The following is a 25,513-nucleotide window of genomic DNA, read 5'->3' on the forward strand; positions in this document are numbered from 1 at the left end:
GTCCATAAGTCCAATAGGGAGACTAAGGCTATCTGTACACACTGTAAAAAAAACAGTTTTTTCCATCTGCGTATATAAATGCATGTCCCTTATTTACATGGATGGAAATATGACCATTTTCTATATAGCCTTGGGACTATTTTCCAATAGCCTTGGGACTGGGTTCACAGTGCATACAATTTGGTGCATGCGGCTGTAGTCTGTCTTTGTGGTATATATGTGCAGAAAATTTTACATTGTGTGAACCCAATATAGAGCACATTCATTTTGGAAATACGGATGCTAATTTTCTGCAATTATGCAGACACGTAAAAGAAAAAAAAAAGAATGAAAATGCACTATGAACATAGCCTATAAAAATGATATATATTTCTATCCTCCACATGGTAAACATTTTAACCACTCTATTTTTCAAATAAAATGTAAAACATTAAAACAAAAAACAGACTAATAAAAGATAACATGATTGATCCCACATGGTGAACGACATTATGTATATGTATGTGTGTATGTATGTGTATGTATGTGTGTATGTATGTATATGTGTATATATGTGTATGTGTGTATGTATGTATATGTGTATATATGTGTGTGTGTGTATGTATGTGTGTGTGTGTGTGTGTGTGTGTGTGTGTGTGTGTATGTATATATATATATGTGTGTGTGTGTATGTGTGTGTGTGTATGTATGTGTGTATATATATATATGTGTGTGTATGTATGTATATATGTGTGTGTATGTATGTATGTGTGTGTATGTATGTATGTGTGTGTATGTATGTGTGTATATATATATGTGTGTATGTATGTGTGTATATATATGTGTGTGTATGTATGTGTGTATGTATATATATATATGTGTGTGTGTATGTATGTTCCAGCATCACGTCCAAACGGCTAAAGATATTAACATGAAAATTGGCCACATGTTACTTATATGTCAACAACAAACATAGGATAGGTGATTTGACCCTTACCCACCTGCCATTTTCAAGGGTCAGGGTTTTTATTTAAAGTTCCATGCAAGTCTATGGGAAATGTATGTTCCAGCATAACTTTAGTACGGCTGGAGATATTTCGATAATACCCGGTCACATTTTACTTATATGTCAAATAAAAATATATAATAGTTAAATTAACCCCTAACCTATCCCCATATGTGAAGATGGAGTTTTTGTTTCAAGTCCCCTGCAAGTATATAGGACTTCTGGTGCCTTACTCCACAAGCCCCGCTCTGCATCTCCTGGTGAATGCGTCAGTCTGGCTGGTTAGCCACACCCTCCCTGCATGCCATGTCCCATCTCACAAAGACACACCCACATTTAAACCACACCCCTTTTATTTTCATCTTACAATATCTTTACCACCACGCAGCCCCATTCTGAGGACGGGATATGAGCATTAGAAATGAGGATTAGATATGAGGATGGGATATGGGGACAGGATACGGGGACGAGATATGAGGTCGGGATATGAAGATTAGATATGGGGACAGATTTAGGGACGGGATATGAGGTTGAGATATCAGGACAAAATATGAGGTCGGAATATGAAGAGGGAATTTGGGGTCGGGATATGAGGACAGGATATGAGGACAAAAACTTTCTTCTTTTGTTGATTTTCCTCCCCCACAAGGATAAGGTAGGAAAAACCGGGCAGCGCCTGGTACTCAGCTACTCAGCTAGTATCAAAACAACAACAAAAAAAAAGGAAAAGAGCAGCGCACTGCTCGATAAATGGATAGAATATAAACAAAGATATAGGGGCCAGAACATGAGGATGCTAAGTTTATATTTTTTAACCCCGTCTCAAACATTTAAACATTAAATGCCTGTAATCCCTGGTGTCTAGTGTTCACGTATGGTTGCTGGGAAAGCCCAGGATCTTACTTGTGCCTTGGCGTCTTCCCTGGATCGGCGATTGTTAAAGTCAGGCTTTAGCAAGCGCACACCAATAAAATAGATCAATGTAATGCAATGGCATCTACTGATGGCTTAAACGGGCACTGTCAGATATAAAAACTTTTTATATGTTGTACCATCTTGGCAAAACAATAGTTTTTCTAATATACTTTTTCTTAAAATCATGTTTTATTAAAGAAAACTGCCTTTAAAAATCCCACCACTAGGGGTCCCCATACCTCTTGGGACACTGATGAGTTCCACAGAAGCATGAGGGTGTCCAAGGGTCATGGAAACCAGATGGCTGATTGACAAGGCTGCAGGAGGAACACAGCCTGCAGCAACACTGCTGTAACACAGAGTTTTACCAAACATGTGCCTCCAGCTATTGCAAAACTACAACTCCAAGCATGCCTGGACAGTCAAAGGATGTCTGGGCATGCTGGGATTTGTAGTTTTGCAAAAGCTGTAGGCAGAGTAAGGGAGAGGGAGGAGTCATTACAGTGCAGGCAAGAGATGGACACGCCCTTTCCTTTGACAAGATGGAAAAGACATTGGGGGAGATTTATCAAAACCTGTGCAAAGGAAAAGTTGCCCAGTTTCCCATAGCAACCATGTACACGTTTAGGGGTAAATTGTAGCCTCTTATTCAGTGTTTCCCAACCAGTGTCGTCCAATCTGTTGCAAAACTACAACTCCCTGGGAGTTGTGGTTTTGCAACAGATTGAGGGACACTGGTTGGGAAACACTGCTCTAATTTTTCAAAACAGATCAGCTGGATCTCCCCTTTAAGTGATTTAACACTGGTGGATTTTTGGACAGTGGGGGAAATTTATCAAAACTCGTCCAGAGGAAAAGTTGCCCAGTTGCCCATAGCAACCAATCAGATCGCTTCTTTCATTTTGCAGAGGCCTTTTCAAAAATGGAAGAAGCGATCTGATTGGTTGCTATGGGCAACTAGGCAACTTTTCCTCTGGACAGGATTTGATAAATCTCCCCCTCTGAGCAGCTATAATATGCTATTTTTTGGTGAGATATGGGTGATAGAGACATAAAAATGACATGCACATTATTAGGATTAGGTACTAAGTAACATATAACAGTTTTGTGTGTTTTTTTTTATTTATTTTTTTTGTGGGATCTGACCGGTATGCTTTAAAGTAGGCCCTACAGGGGATCAAAAAATCCCCCCCATTTAAAAAAAAAAAATTAATAAAATAATAATTTAAAAAAATTGAAAAATAAGCATATTTGGTGTCACCAGGTGCCTAATTGTCCGAACTGTTAAATCATTATATTCCAAAAAATGCAAAATAATGCAAAAAATTCTATCCTCAGAAAAAAATATCATAGAAAGTGATCAAAAAGCCAGAACTACACAAAAGTGGTAACGTTGAAAACCAACTCATGGCGCAAAAAAATAAAATAAAGTAAAACCTTAACACAGCTCTGTAAGGGTAGGTTCAGACGAGCGGATTTGCAGCGTATTTTATGCTGCGGATCCGCCGCTGAAGTACCTCTATATGCTGGCTTTACATGTGCCTGCTCGGAGCGGCAATACGCCGCTACGAGCAGACACACTGCGACGTGCAAGTCGCAGCACGCATGCGCAGTACACTCGCACATCTCGGCAGCTCACTTAGCAGGGGGAGCGGCCGCACATGCGTAGCGACTCGCACATGGGCCCTCATTTACTATTGCAAACCCGACGGGTTGTGCCACAGATTCTGTCACATTGCGCCAGAATGTGCGCCAGAATTGAAAAAACCCTGACTAACTCTCCATTTTGCTAAGAAGACCCAAAAGGGGGCGTGGCTGCATGAGAAAGGGGGTGTGGTCTCCGAAAAGGGGCGTGTTTCCGACATTTTCACAAAAAACCAACACATTTACTAAGGATTCCACATAAAATGTGGTGGATTTGACCAGACAGATCAGAGCAGGTGCAAAAAAAAAAAAAAAAAAAAAAATGTAGGGAAAGTGGAAAATGTAGGGAAACCTTAGTAAATACCGTGGAAAATAAATTGTAGGGAATTAAAACCCACAAAGAAAACTACACAACACAAATCAGGGCCATCGTTTCAGTTTGCCTGTTCGTTTAACCGTAGGAGGACGGGATAGGAGGACGGGGTAGGAGGACGGGGTAGGAGGACGGGGGTAGGAGGACGGGGTAGGAGGACGGGGTAGGAGGACGGGGTAGGAGGACGGGGTAGGAGGACGGGGTAGGAGGTCGGGGTAGGAGGTCGGGGTAGGAGGTCGGGGTAGGAGGACGGGGTAGGAGGTCGGGGTAGGAGGTCGGGGTAGGAGGACGGGATCAGTGGTGTCTCCAGCATTCAAATTTAGGGGGGGGCACATGGGGGGCCAGTGACAAAAGTGGGGGGGGGGGCAATTTTAAAACGTGTGTATATATATATATAAACACACAATGATTTTTTTTCCGTTTTTGCCATAGATTTTTGGGTAAATGACTGATGTCATTATAAAGTAGAATTGGTGGCGCAAAAAATAAGCCATCATATGGACTTTTAGGTGCAAAATTGAAAGGGTTATGATTTTTAAAAGGTAAGGAGGAAAAAACAAAAGTACAAAAACGGAAAAACGCTCGGACCTTAAGGCGTTAAAACTTTTGGACGCTACCATCAACTTTGATAGCGGCATCTAAAGTGTTAATGTCGGACATCAGCCTGATTGGTGATGTCTGGCATTAGCCGAGGGTTCTAGCTAATGATTTATACAACACAGTGGGAGCCGGCACTGTGTGTACACATACACCTTGTGTCCTTAGGACTCATTTACACGGATGGATCCCCAGCATATTTTACGCTGCGGATCCCCCGACAATGCACACATCGCGGCTGCTCTCGGCCTAGCTCAGAGAGCAGGAGGAGCGGCCATGATGTGCGCGAGTATACACATCAAAGTGTGTCTGCTCGTAGCGGAGGATTGCCATTATGAGCAGGCACAGATAGGGTCCATTGTCGGCGGATCCGCAGCATAAAATACACTGTGGATCCACCCCTGAATGAGCCCTTAGGATACGCTCACACGTACAGGATCTGCTGCATATTTTCTGTCGGTATAGGTCGGTATAGGAGGTCGGGATATGACGTCAAAAGCTTCCTCCTTTGTTTATTTTCCTCCCCAACAAGGATTAGGAAGAAAACTGGGCAACGCCGGTACTCAGCTAGTATATATATATATATATATATATATATATATATATATATATTTTTTTTTTTTTTTTTTTTTCTGGTGTTCTTTAACCTGTGGCTCTCAATATGATGTAAAACTGCAACTCCCAAGATGCCCCAGAGAGCTGTTGGCTGTCGAGGCATGCTGGGAGCTGTAGTTTTGTCACAGCTGGACAACCACAGGTTAAAGATTCCAGCTGAATATTAAGATCAGCCAATGAAACATCTGTATAAAGAGTAATGAGTTCTGTAGCTACATTGAGCATGCGCAGGAGAGCAGCAATCAAAACAGTGGTAAGCCATATCAACCAATCAGGTTCATCCTTATAATGCACGCAATCATCTAATTGGTTACCATGGGAAGCGCCCCGCTCCCGCCCCCTCCCCTAGGCTCCACTCCGAGCGCGGATAACCCCCAACAAGCGTGATTGGTCGAAGCAAGTCACGTGCCCGCTGTCTGACACGTGCTCCTGACGTCACAACTGATACATCCTAAACGGGGACTGTTGATTGGCTGTAAAACTGAAAGTTGAAGGACAGATGAGGCCGAAAATGAGTTACCGCAAGGAAAAATAGGCTATGACATTCCTTCATCTTGCAGATTTTTTTTTCAGGTTCCCTACGGTGAGTTATGTTCGTCCGCGCAGTGTGCCTATCACTCTACTGCTGTGTACGGAGGAAGGAAGAGGATAGAACTATAGGCAGCTCCTGAAGGTAAACGCAGAGATGTGAACTGGCGCCGAGCGCTCACAATACAGGGGCGTGCATGCATTGATCAGGCTGTACTAGGATGTGGAGAAGGAATTTAAAGGGCATGTTCTTCTTTACCCAAATAGAAGCTCATCCAGCAGCAAGACAAGACGCGGGACTGTATCTGGGATTAACACAGACATAACCTGGGTCACTTTATATAAAAATCTCATGGAACGTTGGAAATATTTGCATTTATTTTTTATTAGAAACATTTAAATGGTGATGCCTCATAAAATAGATATTAATGCACATTAATTCAAGTCTTCTTCATGTTGCCATGATTTTGTTAAACATCCTTTACCTTTTTTTATGATATATGAGCAGTGTTTCCCAACCAGGGTGCCTCCAGCTGTTGCAAAACTACAACTCCCAGCATGCCCGGACAGCCTTCGGCTGTCCGGGCATGCTGGGAGTTGTAGTTTTGCAATAGCTGAAGGCATCTTGGTTGAATCCTGCATTAGAGGGATTAACCAACTCCTAGAGGGCCTCTGACTTTACTGTATGGCGGCGCCGCCTCCTGGTCCTTTGCACACAGAGACCTACATGTATGTCGTGACTTGTGTACCGTTAACCATTTAAATGCAGTGATCAGTGCCGATCACATCATCTATAGGCAAAATGACAGATGTTGGGGGAACTCATTGGACCCCCCGCATTGTCAACGAGGGGGTCCGATGGGTTTAAATTGAGACTTGACGTCTGGTACTCCCCTCCATGCCACAGTATGGTCGATCTTCTTGTACAAGAAGATCACTGAAAGTACTCATCCAGTTCTATATTATTACATAGTAATAATTGCTATACATACACAGGGGTCTCAAACTCAAATTATCTGGGGGCCACTGGAGGTAGAGGCTGGGTGAGGCTGGGCTGCATGTGCCCCTTACATATAATGCCCCATCATGTGCCCCTCGCATATAATGCCCCATTATGCGCCCCTCACATATAATGCCCCATTATGCGCTCCTCACATATAATGCCCCCATTATGTGCCCCTCACATATAATGCCCCCATTATGCGCCCCTCACATATAATGCCCCCATCATGTGCCCCTCACATATAATGCCCCCATCATGCGCCCCTCACATATAATGCCCCATTATGTGCCCCTCACATATAATGCCCCATTATGTGCCCCTCACATATAATGCCCCCATCATGCGCCCCTCGCATATAATGCCCCCATCATGCGCCCCTCGTATTTAATGCCCCCATCATGTGCCCCTCACATATAATGCCCTCATTATGCGCCCCTCACATATAATTCCCCCATCATGCGCCCCTCACATATAATGCCCCCATCATGCGCCCCTCACATATAATGCCCCATTATGCGCCCCTCACATATAATGCCCCATTATGCGCCCCTCACATATAATGCCCCATTTTTTGTCCCTCACATATAATGCCCCCATCATGTGCCCCTCACATATAATGCCCCCATCATGCGCCCCTCACATATAATGCCCCATCATGCGCCCCTCGCATATATTGCCCCATCATGCGCCCCTCACATATAATGCGCCTATCATGCGCCCCTCACATATAATGCGCCTATCATGCGCCCCTCACATATAATGCGCCTATCATGCGCCCCTCACATATAATGCGCCTATCATGCGCCCCTCACATATAATGCCCCCATCATGTGCCCCTCACATATAATGCCCCCATCATGCGCCCCTCGTATTTAATGCCCCATTATGTGCCCCTCACATATAATGCCCCATTATGCGCCCCTCACATATAATGCCCCATTATGCGCCCCTCACATATAATGCCCCATTATGCGCCCCTCACATATAATGCCCTCATTATGCGCCCCTCACATATAATGCCCCCATCATGCGCCCCTCACATATAATGCCCTCATTATGCGCCCCTCACATATAATGCCCCCATCATGCGCCCCTCACATATAATGCCCTCATTATGCGCCCCTCACATATAATGCCCCCATCATGTGCCCCTCACATATAATGCCCCCATCATGCGCCCCTCACATATAATGCCCCATCATGCGCCCCTCGCATATATTGCCCCATCATGCGCCCCTCACATATAATGCGCCTATCATGCGCCCCTCACATATAATGCGCCTATCATGCGCCCCTCACATATAATGCGCCTATCATGCGCCCCTCACATATAATGCGCCTATCATGCGCCCCTCACATATAATGCCCCCATCATGTGCCCCTCACATATAATGCCCCCATCATGTGCCCCTCACATATAATGCCCACATCATGCGCCCCTCACATATAATGCCCCATTATGTGCCCCTCACATATAATGCCCCCATCATGTGCCCCTCACATATAATGCCCCCATCATGCGCCCCTGACATATAATGCCCCCATCATGCGCCCCTGACATATAATGCCCCCATCATGCGCCCCTGACATATAATGCCCCATTATGCGCCCCTGACATATAATGCCCCATTATGCGCCCCTAACATATAATGCCCCCATCATGCGCCCCTCACATATAATGCCCCAATCATGTGCCCCTCACATATAATGCCCCCATCATGCGCCCCTTACATATAATGCCCCCATCATGTGCCCCTCACATATAATGCCCCAATCATGCGCCCCTCACATATAATGCCCCCATCATGCGCCCCTCACATATAATGCCCCCAGATAGATATGACCCCCATCAGGTAGTGCTGCAGCAGGGAGATACAGGTACAGTAGCTGTGTGACAGTTCCTACACAGCTGCTTAATTATCCTCAAGTGGAGTCCGATCAACAGGGGTGAGCAGTGCGTATACTTCTCTATATATTTGCACAGTAGCTGTGTGTGCGCCGACATGTGGGAAGTCTTCCGGTAGTGGTGGGCGGTATACCGGTTCATATCAAATACCGGTGTGTTTTTTTTTTTTTTTTTTTTTTATTATATGAATTTTTCATATACCGCAATACCGGTGTGTGCGTGTACCCCGTTGGGGACGAAGGACGTACATGTACACCCTCCACCCGCTCCCTTCTTATAACACTGGGCCATGTCATGGCCCCGCGTCATAGCGGGTCGGGCCCGGCACCTAGCAACGGCTGGGACCTGTGGCTAATAGTGCGCATTACCGATCGCGGTGCCGTGCGCTATTAACCCTTTAGATGCGGCGTTCAAAGTTGATTGCAGCGCCTAAAGTGAAAGCTAATCAGTGCCGGTTAGCTCAGTGGGCTATTCGGGACTGCTGCGATTTCTGACACGAGGACGGTCCTCTATCTTCCTCCTCGCCTGTCCGATCGCCAAATGACTGCTCCATGCCTGAGATCCAGACAGGAGCAGTCAAGCGGCAGAATCATTGATCAATGTTTGGGGGCTATAACATTGCAAAAAAAAAAAAGAAAAGTTTATAAATATCGTTTAACCCTTCCCCTAATAAAAGTCAGAATCACCCCCTTTTCCCATTTTGCAAATTAAATGAAAAAAAAAAATAAATATATATATACTGTTTAAATACCGTGAAACCGCCATAATTTAGAAAAATACTGTGATATACATTTTTGGTCATACCGCCCAGCATTTAGTGCTGCTTGCCCGAAGCAGGGCTAAATGCCTTAAGAAATCACCTGCCCGAGCCGCAAAATTTTGTTCCGCGGGCAGGGAGTTGGAGACCCCTGTATATACAGGGTGGGCCATTTATATGGATACACCTTAATAAAATGGGAATGGTTGGTGATACTAACTTCCTGTTTGTGGCACATTAGTATATGTGAGGGGGGAAACTTTTGAAGATGGGTGGTGACCATGGTGGCCATTTTGAAGTCGGCCATTTTGAATCCAATTTTAGTTTTTTCAATAGGAAGAGGGTCATGTGACACATGAAACTTATTGCGAATTCCACAAGAAAAACAATGATGTGCTTGGTTTTAACGTAACTTTATTCTTTCATGAGTTATTTACAAGTTTCTGACCACTTATAAAATGTGTTCAATGTGTTGCCCATTATGTTGGATTGTCAATGCAACCCTCTTCTCCCACTCTTCACACACTGATAGCAACACCGCAGGAGAAATGCTAGCACAGGCTTCCAGTATCTGTATACACCGCTATATACTACTATATACACCGCAGGAGAAATGCTAGCACAGGCTTCCAGTATCTGTATATACTGCTATATACTACTACTATATACACTGCAGGAGAAATGCTAGCACAGGCTTCCAGTATCTGTATATACTGCTATATACTACTACTATATACACTGCAGGAGAAATGCTAGCACAGGCTTCCAGTATCAGTATACACTGCTATATACTACTATATATTCACCGCAGGAGAAATGCTAGCGCAGGCTTCCAGTATCCGTATACACTGCTATATACTACTACTATATACACTGCAGGAGAAATGCTAGCACAGGCTTCCAGGATCCGTATACACTGCTATATACTACTATATACACCGCAGGAGAAATGCTAGCACAGGCTTCCAGGATCCGTATACACTGCTATATACTACTATATACACCGCAGGAGAAATGCTAGCACAGGCTTCCAGTATCCGTATACACTGCTATATACTACTATATACACCGCAGGAGAAATGCTAGCACAGGCTTCCAGTATCCGTATACACTGCTATATACTACTATATACACCGCAGGAGAAATGCTAGCACAGGCTTCCAGTATCCGTAGTTTCAGGGGCTGCAGAATGGGCAAAACAAAAATTGGAACACGACCCTCAGTTTACGCAGAAGATTTTGTTCAGTGATGAGGAAACTTTTATGTGAATGGTGAAGTTAACAAACAAAACCACTGGGTTAACGGAAAACTCTGAAGCGGAATTCTGGTCGGTAATTAAGTAGTGTGAACGTGCAGACAGCAGGCAGTGTTCAATGTAGCTGAGGTGCGACATGCAGCGTGCACAGCACTTGCTTCGATCTGTCTGATTGACAGGCAGGGAGATGCGCTGTGCTCATTAGTGTCCTGGCTGCACTATGAGAGTTCGGACTCATGCCAGGCCGGTGTGAGTCCGAACTCCATGAGAGACTTGCGGCCGGTACATGTAGGAAGACCCCCTAGTGGTCAGTTTTTACAAGTCAAAATAAATATATAAGTTGTTTCTAATACAAGGGTGTGGAAATTTAAGAAAAAAACTACTTGTCCACAGGACTAAAATGGAGCAAAATCTACTTGTCCCTCATGACGATCCACTTGTCCGGGCCAATTTTTGCTTTTACACTCTCGTTTTTTCCTCCTCGCCCTATAATAGCCATAACTACCTACTATAAGGATACCTTTTTAATATTTCAATAACATATTCTCCGAAACTAAAAAATAAGTACCGTATTTATCGGCGTATAACACGCACTTTTTAGGCTAAAATTTTTAGCCTAAAGTCCATGTGCGTGTTATACGCCGATACAGCCCCAGGAAAGGCAGGGAGAGAGAGGCCGTCGCTGCCCGCTTCTCTCCCCCCTGCCTTTCCTGGGGTCTAGAGCGCTGCTGCCGGCCCTTCTCTCCCCCTTGCTATCGGCGCCGCTGCCCGTTCTGTCCCCCTGACTATCGATGCCGGCGCCAGGGGGAGAGAAGCGGCGCCGACAGCCAGGGGGAGAGAAGGGGCAGCGGCACCCATTGCCGGCGCCGCTGCCCCGTTGCCTCCCCCCATCCCCGGTGGCATAATTACCTGGGTCGGGTCTGCGCTGCTGCAGGCCTCCGGCGTGCGTCCCCGGCGTCGTTGCTATGCGCTGCACGGCGCAGCGCATGACGTCAGTGCGCCGCGCCGTGCATAGCAACGACGCAGGGGACGCACGTCGGAGGCCTGCAGCAGCGCGGACCCGACCCAGGTAATTATTCCACCGGGGATGGGGGGAGGCAACGGGGCAGCGGCGTCGGCAATGGGTGCCGCTGCCCCTTCTCTCCCCCTGGCTGTCGGCGCCGCTTCTCTCCCCCTGGCTATCGGCGCCGGCACGATAGTCAGGGGGACAGAACGGGCAGCGGCGCCGATAGCCAGGGGAGAGAAGGGCCGGCAGCAGGGCTCTAGACCCCAGGGAAGGCAGGGGGAGAGAAGCGGGCAGCGACGGCCTCTCTCCCCCTGCCTTTCCTGGGGGTATATCGGGGTATACACGTGCACACACGCACCCTCATTTTACCATGGATATTTGGGTAAAAAACTTTTTTTACCCAAATATCCTTGGTAAAATGAGGTTGCGTGTTATAGGCCGGTGCGTGGTATACCCCGATAAATACGGTAAAGATATATTATATATAATCGGTGAAGTGAAATTGAAATAGTGAAAGATAATTTTGCAACCTTGATGGTTTTCTTTTCTACATTTTCTTTTCTACATTTGCCATTTACCTTGTGGTTGAGATAACATGTTGTTTTGATACTTTAGGCGCCTGAGTACAGCAATACCAGATTTGTATAGTTTACGTCATGTTTTACTAATTTTAAAAAAATCTGAACTTTTTAGAATTTTTTTAATTGCCATTTTTTGACCCCTGTAGCTGTAAAAAAAAAAATTTCCACATACCAGGCTGTATGAGGGCTAATTTTTGCGCCATAATCTGTTTTTTATATCGGTACCATTTTGGTAGTGATCTGACTTTTTAATCGCTTTTTAACTTTTTTTTCTGGGAAATTATAAAAATTGCAATTCTGTGGTTTGGTATTTTTTTTTACATTTACGTCATTTGAACTCCATTGATCTGTGTGCTCTGTGATCCATTGATAGAGTCTAGTCCAGCCAGGCTCTATCAATGACAGAGCCACGGACACCAGGGAACAGAGGTAATCCCTCCGGCTACCTCTATAGTGGATTGTTCACATGCGATCGCGCTGCAGGTCAGCAATCCAGCCCACTAGGGAGCATTCAAATGTCCCTTTAGACGCTACTGTCTGCTTTGGTAGCGGCGATCTAAAGGGTTAATAGCCAGCCACGGCGCCCCCCCAGCTACTGAAATCGGCCGTGGGCTGCAGTGTACGAAACGGGCATGAGTCGGGAGCCCGCTCCATACAGACTGCTGAGTGCCGCAGCGTTTGTCAGGTCCGGCCCTGCTTGCCCGAAGCAGGGCTAAGGGCCAGAAAAATTTATGAGCCCGGCGCCCGGAACTGCATGTCCCGGGCGTCGGGCGATAGGAATTCCACATCCTTGTATAATATCCTTCATTACTTCTGAGCATGCTCAGAAGAGGGGATATCAGCAGACTCCTGCAGTGCTGAGGGACTACTACTACTCCCATCACGGAACAAACTTGTTTCCATCATGGGGAGGCTACATTAGTATTTGTACTACTACCCCCATCATGGAACATACATTGTTCCATGATGGGGGTTGTAGTACAGGGGCTGAGGTATTGATCGCACCGGGTATCACTCCTAAGCCCCCATGCGATCAGAAGTTATTAAGCAGGGGAGCAATGTATCATGTGCTTTTTACTTTCATTTTTAAATCTGCCGCCAGGAGCCCTGAATGGCCGGTACCGAGGAGCCATTCAGGGTTCTCCGCAGGGTTATTAAAATGAACAATGTGAGTGGCAGCGGGGGCCATATGTATATTAAAAGCGCTGTGGGGGGCAAGATATATTGCGCTTCAGGAGGGGCAGACATATAGCCTATATATATCTAGCCCCTCAGCACATTTATAATATGCCCCCCGCAGCGCATTAATAAAGATATGACCCCCGCCGGCGCATTTACAATGTGCCACCCGCAACGTATTTATAATGTTCCCCCCTCAACGTATTTATAATGTGCCGTCCGCAACGTATTTATAATGTGCCCCCCGCAGCGCATTTATAAAAATATACCCCGCAGCGTATCTTTAATGTGCCCCCCACAGTGCATTTGTCATAATATGCTACCGCAGCGATATATGTGAAAAGTATTCTAGCAGTAGCGCATCGGGACATAACGCTGCGGTGGCATATGTATATAGAAGCGCTGTGGGGGGCAGATAACGCTATATGTCTGCCCAAACCCCCCCAGCGCATCTATATACATATACCCCTGCAGCGCTATGTATGAAAAGTATTTCTATCAGCATCATGGGGCCGGCCGGCTGCTGTCCCAATGCACTACTGCTAGAATACTTTTCACATATATCGCTGCGGTGGCATATTATGACAAATGCACTGCGGGGGGCACATTATAGGTACGCTGCGGGGTATATTTTTATAAATGCGCTGGCGGTGGTCATATATTTATGAATGTGCTGCGGGGGGCATATTATAACTGCGCTTGGGGGCTAGATATATAGGCTATATATCTGCCCCCCCCCTGCAATGCTATATATCTTTTCCCCCACAGCATTTTTAATATACATATGGCCCCCGCTGCCACTCACAATGTTCATTTTAAAAATCCTGCCTTGAATAGCTCCTCAGTACCGGCCATTCAGGGCTCCCCGCGGGGATTTAAAAATGAAAGTAAAGACACACGATACATAGCAGGGTTGCGGACCATGCCGCCCGCTCCCCTGCTTAATAACTTCTGATCGTATGGGGTCTGAGAAGTTAGACCCAGTGCAATCAATCCCTCAGCCCCTGTACTACAACCCCCATAATGGAACAGACTCTGATTCATGATGGGGGTAGTAGTACAAACACTAATGTAGCCTCCCCAGCCACCAGCAGACTCCCGCAGCCAGGGAATTACTACTCCCATCATGGAAACAAGTCTGTTCCATTATGGGAGTAGTAGTAGTCCCGGCTGTGGGAGTCTGTAGGCAGAGGTGTTAAAAAGGCCGTACATGAGGGATGTTGTCATGGGCCTTAACGGATGAATATGCCCGTTATTTTGACGGACGTTATTCAGCTGTTAGCATCCGTTATTATAAATCGTTTTTTATACAGAAAACAGACGATTAATAACAGATGAATACTCATAGTGTGAAAGGAGCCTAACATTGAAGTCTATGGTGACGCAAGTAACTCCGTTATATTCCCGGTATTTGGATCCGTTATTTCATCCATTATTGCTACTGAGCATGCTCAGAAAAAAAAACTGGTGAAAAAAGAACAGTTATTAATGGCTAATAACTAATGTTATCGTCCGTTATTTTACATGCAAGTTTTACTAAATCTCTTACCATTTTACTTCTGTTAGGGTAGGGTCACACGGAATTTTACGCTGCAGATCCAGCGATGACGAACCTTACAGTGTGCCTCCAGCTGTGCCTGCTTGTAATAACAATCCGCCTCTACGAGCAGGCACATAGCGATCGCCATGCGCATGCGCAGTTTACTCACAGACATTGTGGCTGCTCCTCCTGCTCCCTGAGCTAGGCCGAGAGCAGCTGCAATGCGTGCGAGTAGACTGTGCATGGCGACTCACAGAACACTGTGTGTCTGCTCATAGGGGCGGATTGCTGCTACAAGCAGGCACAGCTGGAGGCACACTGTAGGGTCTGTCATCGGCAGTACCCGTTCTGTGTGATCCTACCCATAAAGTGGTAATCCAGGAATAGAAAAACAGAGCTAATTTCTTTCAAAAACAGCTCCACGTCTGTCCCCAGGTTGTGTGTGGTATTACAACTTGGCTCCATTCACTTCAATGAAACTGAGCTGCAGAACCACACCCAACCTGGAGACAGACAGGGAACGGTTTTTGGAAGAAATTAGCTCTGTTTTTCTATTCCTGGACATATAATGGATTTGAGCACTGCTGATGTGAACATATCCTAACTCCTGTAAATAACTGGCTGTGCTGCTGCTTCTGGTTGTGTTAGCTGCCCCCACCCCCCACTTTTCTCAATGTTACAGATAGCAGCAGATCAGAGAGAGAAGAGGGAAAAAGCATCAACACTGCTCAAAAAAATAAAGGGAACACTAAGGTAACACATCTTAGATCTGACTGAATGAACTAATCGTATGAAATACTTTAGACTTTACATAGTTGAATGCGCTGACAACAAAATCACACAAATATTATCAATGGAAATAAAATTTATCGACTCATGGAGGTCTGGATATGGAGTCACACTCAAAATCACAGTGGAAAACCACACTACAGGCTGATCCAACTTTATGTAATGTCCTTAATACAAGTCACAATGAGGCTCAGTAGTGTGTGTGGCCTCCACGTGCCCGTATGACCTCCCTACAACGCCTGGACATGCTCCTGATGAGGTGGTGGATGGTCTCCTGAGGGATGTCCTCCCAGACCTGGACTAAAGCATCCGACAACTCCTGGACAGTCTGTGGTGCAACGTGGCGTTGGTGGATGGAGCGAGACATGATGTCCCAGATGTGCTCAATCAGATTCAGGTCTGGTGAATGGGCGGGCCAGTCCATAGCATCAATGCCTTCCTCTTGCAGGAACTGCTGACACACTCCAGACACATGAGGTCCAGCATTGTCTTGTATTAGGAGGAACCCAGGGCCAACCGCACCAGCATATGGTCTCACAAGGGGTTTGAGGATATCATCTTGGTACCTAATGGCAGTCAGGCTACCTCTGACAAGCACATGGAGGGCTGTGCGGCCCCCCCAAAGAAATGCCACCCCGCACCATTACTGACCCACCTCCAAATAGGTCATGCTGGAGGATGTTGCAGGCAGCAGAACGTTCTCCGCGGCATCTCCAGACTCTGTCAAGTCACATGCTCAGTGTGAACCTGCTTTTATATGTGAAGTGCACAGGGCACCAGTGGCAAATTTGCCAGTCTTTGTGTTCTCTGGCAAATGCCAAACGTCCTGCACAGTGTTTGGCTGTAAGCACAACCCCCACCTGAGGACGTTGGGCCCTCATACCACCCTCATGGAGTCTGTTTCTGACCGTTTGAGTGGACACATGCACATTTGTGGCCTGCTGGAGGTCATTTTGCAGGGCTCTGGCAGTTCTCCTGCTCCTCCTTGTACAAAGGCGGAGGTAGCGGTCCTGCTGCTGGGTTGTTTCCCTCCTACGGCCTCCTCCACGTCTCCTGATGTACTGGCCTGTCTCCTGGTAGCACCACCATGCTCTGGACACTACGCTGACAGACACAGCAAACCTTCTTGCCAGAGCTCGCATTGATGTGCCATCCTGGATGAGCTGCACTTCCTTAGCCACTTGTGTGGGTTGTAGACTCCGTCTCATGCTACCACTAGAGTGAAAGCACCGCCAGCATTCAAAAGTGACCAAAATATCAGCCAGGAAGCATAGGAACTAAGAAGTGGTCTGTGGTCACCACCTGCAGAACCACTCCTTTATTGAGGGTGTCCTGCTAATTGCCTATAATTTCCACCTGTTGTCTGTTCCATTTGCACAACAGCATGTGAAATTGTCAATCAGTGTTGCTTCCTGAGTGGACAGTGTGATCTCACAGAAGTGTCATTGACTTGGAGTTACATTGTGTTGTTTGAGTGTTCCCTTTATTTTTTTGAGCAGTGTAGTTATCCCCTAGAGCACCTCACACAGGTATTTCAGAGAGAAGATAGGAAGGAAAGCACACACAAGGCAGTCTTTTTTGCTATGTTCACACAGTGGATTGCTCACACCGAAAATTTCCATGTGCACATTTCTCAGACAGTGCCCGCAAAACCGTGGTATGTTACAGTTTTAAGTCCGGCCACTAAACCGGATATAGGGCAAAAATGAGCCGACCGGAGTCACTATCTGACTCCGGTCGGCTCATTCAAATGAATGAGATGGGGGCTGGACTCACCATATGAAGAAAATGTGGTGTGAACGCACCCTTAACAAAAAGATAGGACAGATCAGGATACATAACCGTGGTAGACTGCAGTTTTTTGCATGGGAAAAAAAATATGCAGGAAAACTGATAAGTCCAAAAACTTTTTGTGTAAGTTTTTAAATGGGTGGTCAATGTATAAGCAATCTGGTTGTATACGGTTTTCAAATACAAAAACTGATTCAAAACAGTAAGGCAAAATCGTGACGTGAATGTACCCTTAGGGTATGTTCACACGGGCGGATTACTTGCAGAATTTTCGCAGCGTATTTGCTGCGGAAAATCCACCGTGGAATTTGCTACCATTGACTTTAATGGGTTTGAAGAAATATCAGCTGTTAAAGGGGTACTCCGCTGCTCAGCGTTTGGAACAAACTGCTCCGAACGCTTGTGCTGGGAGCTCGTGACGTCATAGTTCCGCCCCCTCATGACATCACGCCCTGCCCCCTCAATGCAAGTCAATGGGAGGGGGGCGTGACGACTGTCACGCCCCATCCCATAGACTTGTATTGAGGGGGCGGAGCTATGATGTCACGAGCTCCCAGCACCAGCGTTCGGAACAGTTTGTTCCAAACGCTGAGCAGCGGAGTACCCCTTTAATCCGCCGTGTGAAGGGACCCTTATGCTTTATTTCTCCTCCAGAGGCGCTGCAATAGAATTGATCACCCTATGATCAGTTTATCGCTGGAGGATTGACAAAAATTGAGAATCCCTTTGTTAAAGGAGTACTCTGGTTATTTATTTTTTTATTATTATTTTTTTTTTTTATCAATCGGTGCCAGAAAGTTAAACAGATTTGTAAATTACTTCAATAAAAAAAATTCTTCATCCTTCCAGTACTTATTAGCTGCTGAATACTACAGAGGAAATTATTTTCTTTTTGGAACACAGAGCTCTCTGCTGACATCATGACCACAGTGCTCTCTGCTGACATCTCTGTCCATTTTAGGAAATGTCCAGAGTAGGAGAACATCCCTATAGCAAACATATGCTGCTCTAAAATGACAGAGATGTCAGCAGAGAGCACTGTGCTCGTCAGTTGAGAGCTCTGTGTTCCAAAAAGAAAAGAATTTCCTCTGTAGTATTCAGCAGCTCATAAGTACTAAAAGGATTAAGATTTTTTAATAGAAGTAATTTACAAATCTGTTTAACTTTCTGGCACCAGTTGATTTAAAAAAATAAAATAAAATAAATAAAAAGTTTTAAAGATAATATACAAAAAAAATATATATATATATTAAAAAAAATAAAAAGATTGTGTCACAACCTGTAAAAAAATCAAATAAATGGAAACTCTGTTCATGATCGGTTTATGTGCCTCTGTTTTTATAGTCCGTAATGGCCTCCTTTGGATGGAAGAGGAAGATTGGTGAGAGAGTTTCGAAGGTGACTTCTCAGAACTTCGAAAAGGAGTCTGCCGATGAGGTGGCTGGCCTAGAGAGCCACGACGTAGACTGGATCCATTCCATTAAGCGCAAGAAAAAACTTCTCCTAGAGGACAATATCTCCAAGAGTAAACAGCTGAAGGAGGAAGGGGCATTACTGGCCCTCAATGGAAGGTAGGAGCAATGGCCACCTACAGTCGTACCTTGTCTTGCATTTTCACCATGTACAAAGAGATGGAATAAATGACATCACAGTTTAAAGGGGTTTTCTAGGGAATACATTACTGTGCAGTTGGTTCAGGTTTAGATTTAAAGGGGTACTCCAGTGGAAAACATTTCATTTATTTATTTTTAATTTTTCCAAATCAACCGGTGCCAGAAAGTTAAACAGTTTTGTAAATTACGTCTATTAAAAAAATCTTAATCCTTTCAGTACTTATCAGCAGCTGTATGCTACAGAGGAAGTTGTGTAGTTCTTTATTTTTTAATAGAAGTAATTTACAAATCTGTTTAACTTTCTGGCACCAGTTGATTTAAAAAAAAAAAAGTTTTCCACGGGAGTACCCCTTTAATGGGATTCTACTGCACCGTGCACACGGCGGAGATGTTTCATCTTCAATAATTCTGATTCCAGTGTCTGCCGAAAGAACATGTTAAGGGGTACTCCGGTGAAAAACTTTTTTTTTTTTTTTTAATCAACTGGTGCCAGAAAGTTAAACAGATTTGTAAATTACTTCTATAAAAAAATCTTAATCCTTCCTGTACTTATTAGCTGCTGAAACCTACAGTGGAAATTCTTTTCCGTTTGAAACACAGAACTGTCTGCTGACATCATGAGCACAGTGCTCTCTGCTGACGTTTCTGTCCATTTTAGGAACTGTCCAGGGTAAAAGGAAATCCCCATAGCAAACATATGCTGTTCTGGACAGTTCCTAAAATGGACAGAGATGTCGGCAGAGAGCACTGTGCTCGTGATGTCAGCAGAGAGCTCTGTGTTTCAAAAAGAAAATAATTTCCTCTGTAGTATTCAGCAGCTAATAAGTAAAGAAAGGATTAAGATTTTTTAATAGAAGTAATTTACAAATCTGTTTAACTTTCTGGCACCAGTTGATTAAAAAAAAAAAAAAAAAAAGTTTTTCACCGGAGTACCCCTTTAACCCCTTAAGGACGCAGGACGTATATTTACGTACTGCGCCGGCTCCCGCGATATGAAGCGGGATCGCGCCGCGATCCTGCATCATATCGCGTCGGTCCCAGCGCTCATCAACGGCCGGGACCCGCGGCTAATACCACACATCGCCGATGGCGGCGATGTGCGGTATTAACCCTTTAGAAGCGGCGGTCAAAGCTGACCGCCGCTTCTAAAGTGAAACTGAAAGTGACCCGGCTGCTCAGTCGGGCTGTTTGGGACCGCCGCGGTGAAATCGCGGCGTCCCGAACAGCTTACAGGACACCGGGAGGGCTCTTACCTGCCTCCTCGGTGTCCGATCGACGAATGACTGCTCCGTACCTGAGATCCAGGCAGGAGCAGTCAAGCGCCGATAATGCTGATCACTATGGGACCTATAACATGGGATCACTATGGTCCCTATGGGACCTATAACACTGCAAAAAAAAAAGTAAAAAAAAGTGTTAATAAAGGTCATTTAACCCCTTCCCTAATAAAAGTTTGAATCACCCCCCTTTTCCCATAAAAAAAATAAAACAGTGTAAAAAAATAAGTAAATAAACATATGTGGTATCGCCGCGTGCGTAAATGTCCGAACTATAAAAATATATCATTAATTAAACCGCACGGTCAATGGCGTACGCGCAAAAAAATTCCAAAGTCCAAAAAAACGTATTTTGGTCACTTTTTATACCATTAAAAAAATTAATAAAAAGTGATCAAAAAGTCCGATCAAAACAAAAATCATACCGATAGATCTTCAGATCACGGCGCAAAATATGAGCCCTCATACTGCCCTGTACGTGGAAAAATAAAAAAGTTATAGGGGTCAGAAGATGACATTTTTAAACGTATAAATTTTCCTGCATGTAGTTATGATTTTTTCCAGAAGTACGACAAAATCAAACCTATATAAGTAGGGTATCATTTTAACCATATGGACCTACAGAATAATGATAAGGTGTAATTTTTACCGAAATATGCACTGCGTAGAAATGGAAGCCCCCAAAATTTACAAAATGGCGTATTTTTTTCGATTTTGTCGCACAATGATTTTTTTTTCCGTTTCGCTGTGCATTTTTGGGTAAAATGACTAATGTCACTGCAAAGTAGAATTGGCGACGCAAAAAATAAGCCATAATATGGATATTTAGGTGGAAAATTGAAAGGGTTATGATTTTTAAAAGGTAAGGAGGAAAAAACAAAAGTGCAAAAACGGAAAAACCCTGAGTCCTTAAGGGGTTAACTCTTTCAGGAGAACTCCCCTTGGAAACGCATTGCCGCTCTATAAAGCGGTCCTAGCTCCGACAGAACGTGCAAATTTGCAGAATGTCCACCCGTGGACTTTCCACAAATATTTTACTGTGTGAAAATAGCCGTACTCTCAATTAACCCATTTTACTTTGAAAGTAAAAAAGTATTCCCTGGACAACCCACTTGAATAGTAAAATCACAGGTGATTTAGGGAATTTTTTGAGCAAGACCCCCATTTGGGTCGTGAAGAGACCTTGGAATATGTGATGAAAGTAAAACAGACCAAAAGTTTCTTTCATTGTTAGGGCTCATTCACACTATGGATTATTCTGGGTGGAGATTGAATTTCCCGGCATTAGGACCGCCCGGAAATACACCATCTCCATACAGCGGTGTTTCTCAACCAGATTGCCTCCAGCTGTTGCAAAACTACAACTCCCAGCATGCCCGGACAGCCTTCGGCTGTCCGGGCATGCTAGGAGTTGTAGTTTTGCAACAGCAGGAGGCACCCTGGATGGGAAACACTGCCACAGGAATGCGTTTCCGATCGGATCCCACCAAAAGAATAAACATAGTGTGAATGGTGCAGTAGAGACCCATTGAAAACAATGGGAGGCTGCTGCACCGTATATTCTGGAGCGGAATTCCATTTGAAAAATGTGTAGTGTGAACGGGCCCTTAGTCTGCAGGAATTTCTGCACGTTCCTGAAACAAACAAGAATAAAGTCCTCCTGATCTGCATTTTTTTTAGGACACATCGAAGATCTTTTTGTTGCAGAAATCATAAATGGCCGATAACGGGGAACAAAAAGATAATGTCTGCTACATATTAAATGGAGATAAAGGGGTACTCTGCCCACAGACATCTTATGCCCTATGTAAAGGATCGCGGGGGTCCTGCCGCTGGGACTCTCGTGATCTCCGTGCAGCACCCTTGCCGCAATCGGCATTCTAATTGGTGGGTTTCCGCGGCCAGAGACGGGACGTCACGCCCCCTTCCATAGACATGACTGGAGGGGGCATAGTGTTTAGAATGCCGGGTGCTGCATGAAGATCGCGGGGTTCCCAGCGACGGGAACCCCCGCTAACAGACATCTTATCCCCTATTCTTTGCATAAAGGATAAGATGTGTGTGGGCGGAGAACCCCTTTAAGGAAGAGTTAAGGTTTACAATCTCTTAAAGTGGCTTTACTGTGTAATGTTTTTTGAGTTTTAGGTTGATATGTTATTTACCCGTTTAACCACATGGGGGCAGTAGAAGCCTTCAGGATTGTCTTCGCTTTCTCACTCATGATATTGTTCCCAGTGGGACAGGATTGGACATTAGAATACAGACATTATACTTCCCCCTAAAAGATATAGGATTTTGTCCTGTTCAGCTAAAGCAGCTTTCTAGATTTTTATTAGGTTAGACCAGTGTTTTTCCTACTAGGGTGTCTTCAGCTGTTGCAAAAAGGCAACTTCTAGACATGCTAGGAGTTGTAGTTTTGCAGCAGCTGGAGGCACCCTGGTTGAGAAACAGTGGGGTAGGGCATCAATAATTGATCAGTGAAAGGTCCAACCCCTTGACCCCCCCCCCTCCAAAAAAAAAAAAAAGAAAAGGTCAGCAATGTGCTGTATTGGGCCCAGCAAATCACAGGCTGACACTCCTGCGGCCAGTGATTGGCGGAGTGACAATTGACGTATTGAGCCCAGCACCAGGATGAGGAGATCACTGGGGACTGGAAGCAATGTTACCAAAGTCAGCGGGGGAGCAAAGGAGGTATGTACAGATTTAATTTTTTAAAGACGATAGCCTTGGCCTCTTTATTAAAAATTATTTTTATATTTGATAATACAGGCAGGAAATTTATGCCTCCAATATGGCTGCCCCTATACAGACAATACTGGAAGGAAATATGTCTTCAATATGGCTGCCCCTATACAGAAAATATGGTATAGAAGTGTGTGTGTGTGTGTCTCCAATATGGTCGCCCCTATACAGACAATACAGGAAGGAAATGTGTCTCCAATATGTGGGCCCCTATACAGACAATACGGTATAGAAGTGTGTGTGTGTCTCCAATATGGCTGCCCCTATACAGACAATACAGGAAGGAAATGTGTCTCCAATATGTGGGCCCCTATACAGACAATACGGTATAGAAGTGTGTGTGTGTGTCTCCAATATGGCTGCCCCTATACAGACAATACAGGAAGGAAATGTGTCTCCAATATGGCTGCCCCTATACAGACAATACAGTATAGAAGTGTGTGTGTGTGTCTCCAATATGGCCGCCCCTATACATACAATACAGGAAGGAAGTGTGTGTCTCCAATATGGCCGCCCCTATACAGACTATACAGGAAGGAAGTGTTTGTCTACAATATGGCCGCTCCTATACATACAATACAGGAAGGAAGTGTGTGTCTCCAATATGGCCGCCCCTATACATACAATACAGGAAGGAAGTGTGTGTCTCCAATATGGCCGCCCCTATACAGACTATACAGGAAGGAAGTGTTTGTCTACAATATGGCCGCTTCTATACATACAATACAGGAAGGAAGTGTGTGTCTCCAATATGACCTCCTCTATACAGACAATACAGGAAGGAAGTGTGTGTCTCCAATATGTCCTCCTCTATACAGACAATACAGGAAGGAAGTGTGTGTCTCCAATATGGCCGCTCCCATACATACAATACAGGAAGGAAGTGTGTGTCTCCAATATGTCCTCCTCTATACAGACAATACAGGAAGGAAGTGTGTGTCTCCAATATGTCCTCCTCTATACAGACAATACAGGAAGGAAGTGTGTGTCTCCAATATGGCCGCCCCCATACAGACAATACAGAATAGAAGTGTGTGTGTGTGTGTGTGTATACAATATGTCCTCCTCTATACAGACAATACAGGAAGGAAGTTTGTGTCTACAATATGGCCGCCTATATACATACAATACAGGAAGGAAGTGTGTGTCTCCAATATGTCCCCTCCTATACATACAATACAGGAAGGAAGTGTGTGTCTCCAATATGTCCCCTCCTATACATACAATACAGGAAGGAAGGGTGTGTCTCCAATATGTCCACTCCTATACATACAATACAGGAAGGAAGTGTGTGTCTCCAATATGTCCGCTCCTATACAGACAATATAGGAAGGAATTGTGTGTCTCCAATATGTCCGCTCCTATACAGACAATACAGGAAGGAAGTGTGTGTCTCCAATATGTCCACTCCTATACATACAATACAGGAAGGAAGTGTGTGTCTCCAATATGTCCGCTCCTATACAGACAATATAGGAAGGAATTGTGTGTCTCCAATATGTCCGCTCCTATACAGACAATACAGGAAGGAAGTGTGTGTCTCCAATATGTCCGCTCCTATACATACAATACAGGAAGGAAGTTTGTGTCTACAATATGGCAACCTATATACATACAATACAGGAAGGAAGTGTGTGTCTCCAGTATGGCCGCTCCTATACATACAATACATGAAGGAAGTGTGTGTCTCCAATATGGCAACCTATATACATACAATACAGGAAGGAAGGGTGTGTCTCCAATATGTCTGCTCCTATATATACAATACAGGAAGGAAGTGTGTGTCTCCAATATGGCCGCCCCTACACAGACAACACAGGAAGGAAGTGTGTGTCTCCAATATGGCCGCCCCTACACAGACAACACAGGAAGGAAGTGTGTGTCTCCAATATGGCCGCCCCTACACAGACAACACAGGAAGGAAGTGTGTGTCTCCAATATGGCCACCTCTATACAGACAATACAGGAAGGAAGTGTGTGTCTCCAATATGTCCGCTCCTATACAGACAATACAGGAAGCAAGTGGGTGTCTCCAATATGGCCACCTCTATACAGACAATACAGGAAGGAAGTGTGTGTCTCCAATATGTCCGCTCCTATACATACAATACAGGAAGGAAGTGTGTGTCTCCAATATGGCCACCTCTATACAGACAATACAGGAAGGAAGTGTGTGTTTCCAATATGGCCACCTCTATACAGACTATACAGGAAGGAAGTGTGTGTCTCCAATATGGCCGCTCCTAAAGTTACACTCCTAAGACTTAAAAAGAAATAATGTTGTCACCATTTTGGCTAAATCGTAACTTGTCGCCCAGCCTTCTTAGTGTGAGGAATCACAAATCTGGCCAAGTTTTATAAGGAGCCGAGAATGTATGGAGTCCGGGTGACATCCCTAGTTGATAGCTGTAGTGGCC

At 44.9% G+C, this 25,513-nt stretch overlaps 1 protein-coding gene across 2 annotated transcripts in view; it reads left to right on the forward strand.

Moving 5' to 3' along the window:
• The first annotated feature begins 5,562 nt into the window (after nucleotides 1–5,562).
• The window catches only part of TTC33 (tetratricopeptide repeat domain 33), a 239,843-nt gene continuing 219,892 nt past the window's right edge, over nucleotides 5,563–25,513 (forward strand). The window contains exons 1-2 of one of the 2 annotated variants that reach the window (XM_056545978.1): nucleotides 5,563–5,712; nucleotides 18,809–19,035. In XM_056545978.1, coding sequence (XP_056401953.1) covers nucleotides 5,668–5,712; nucleotides 18,809–19,035 — 272 coding nt within the window. In that variant the 5' untranslated portion in view covers nucleotides 5,563–5,667. Of the gene's footprint in view, nucleotides 5,803–18,808; nucleotides 19,036–25,513 lie in introns of both variants that reach the window. The other variant, XM_056545988.1, reaches the window with a different exon arrangement.

Source organism: Hyla sarda, chromosome 1, assembly GCF_029499605.1.
Source record: "Hyla sarda isolate aHylSar1 chromosome 1, aHylSar1.hap1, whole genome shotgun sequence".
Taxonomy (NCBI): Eukaryota; Metazoa; Chordata; class Amphibia; order Anura; family Hylidae; genus Hyla; species Hyla sarda.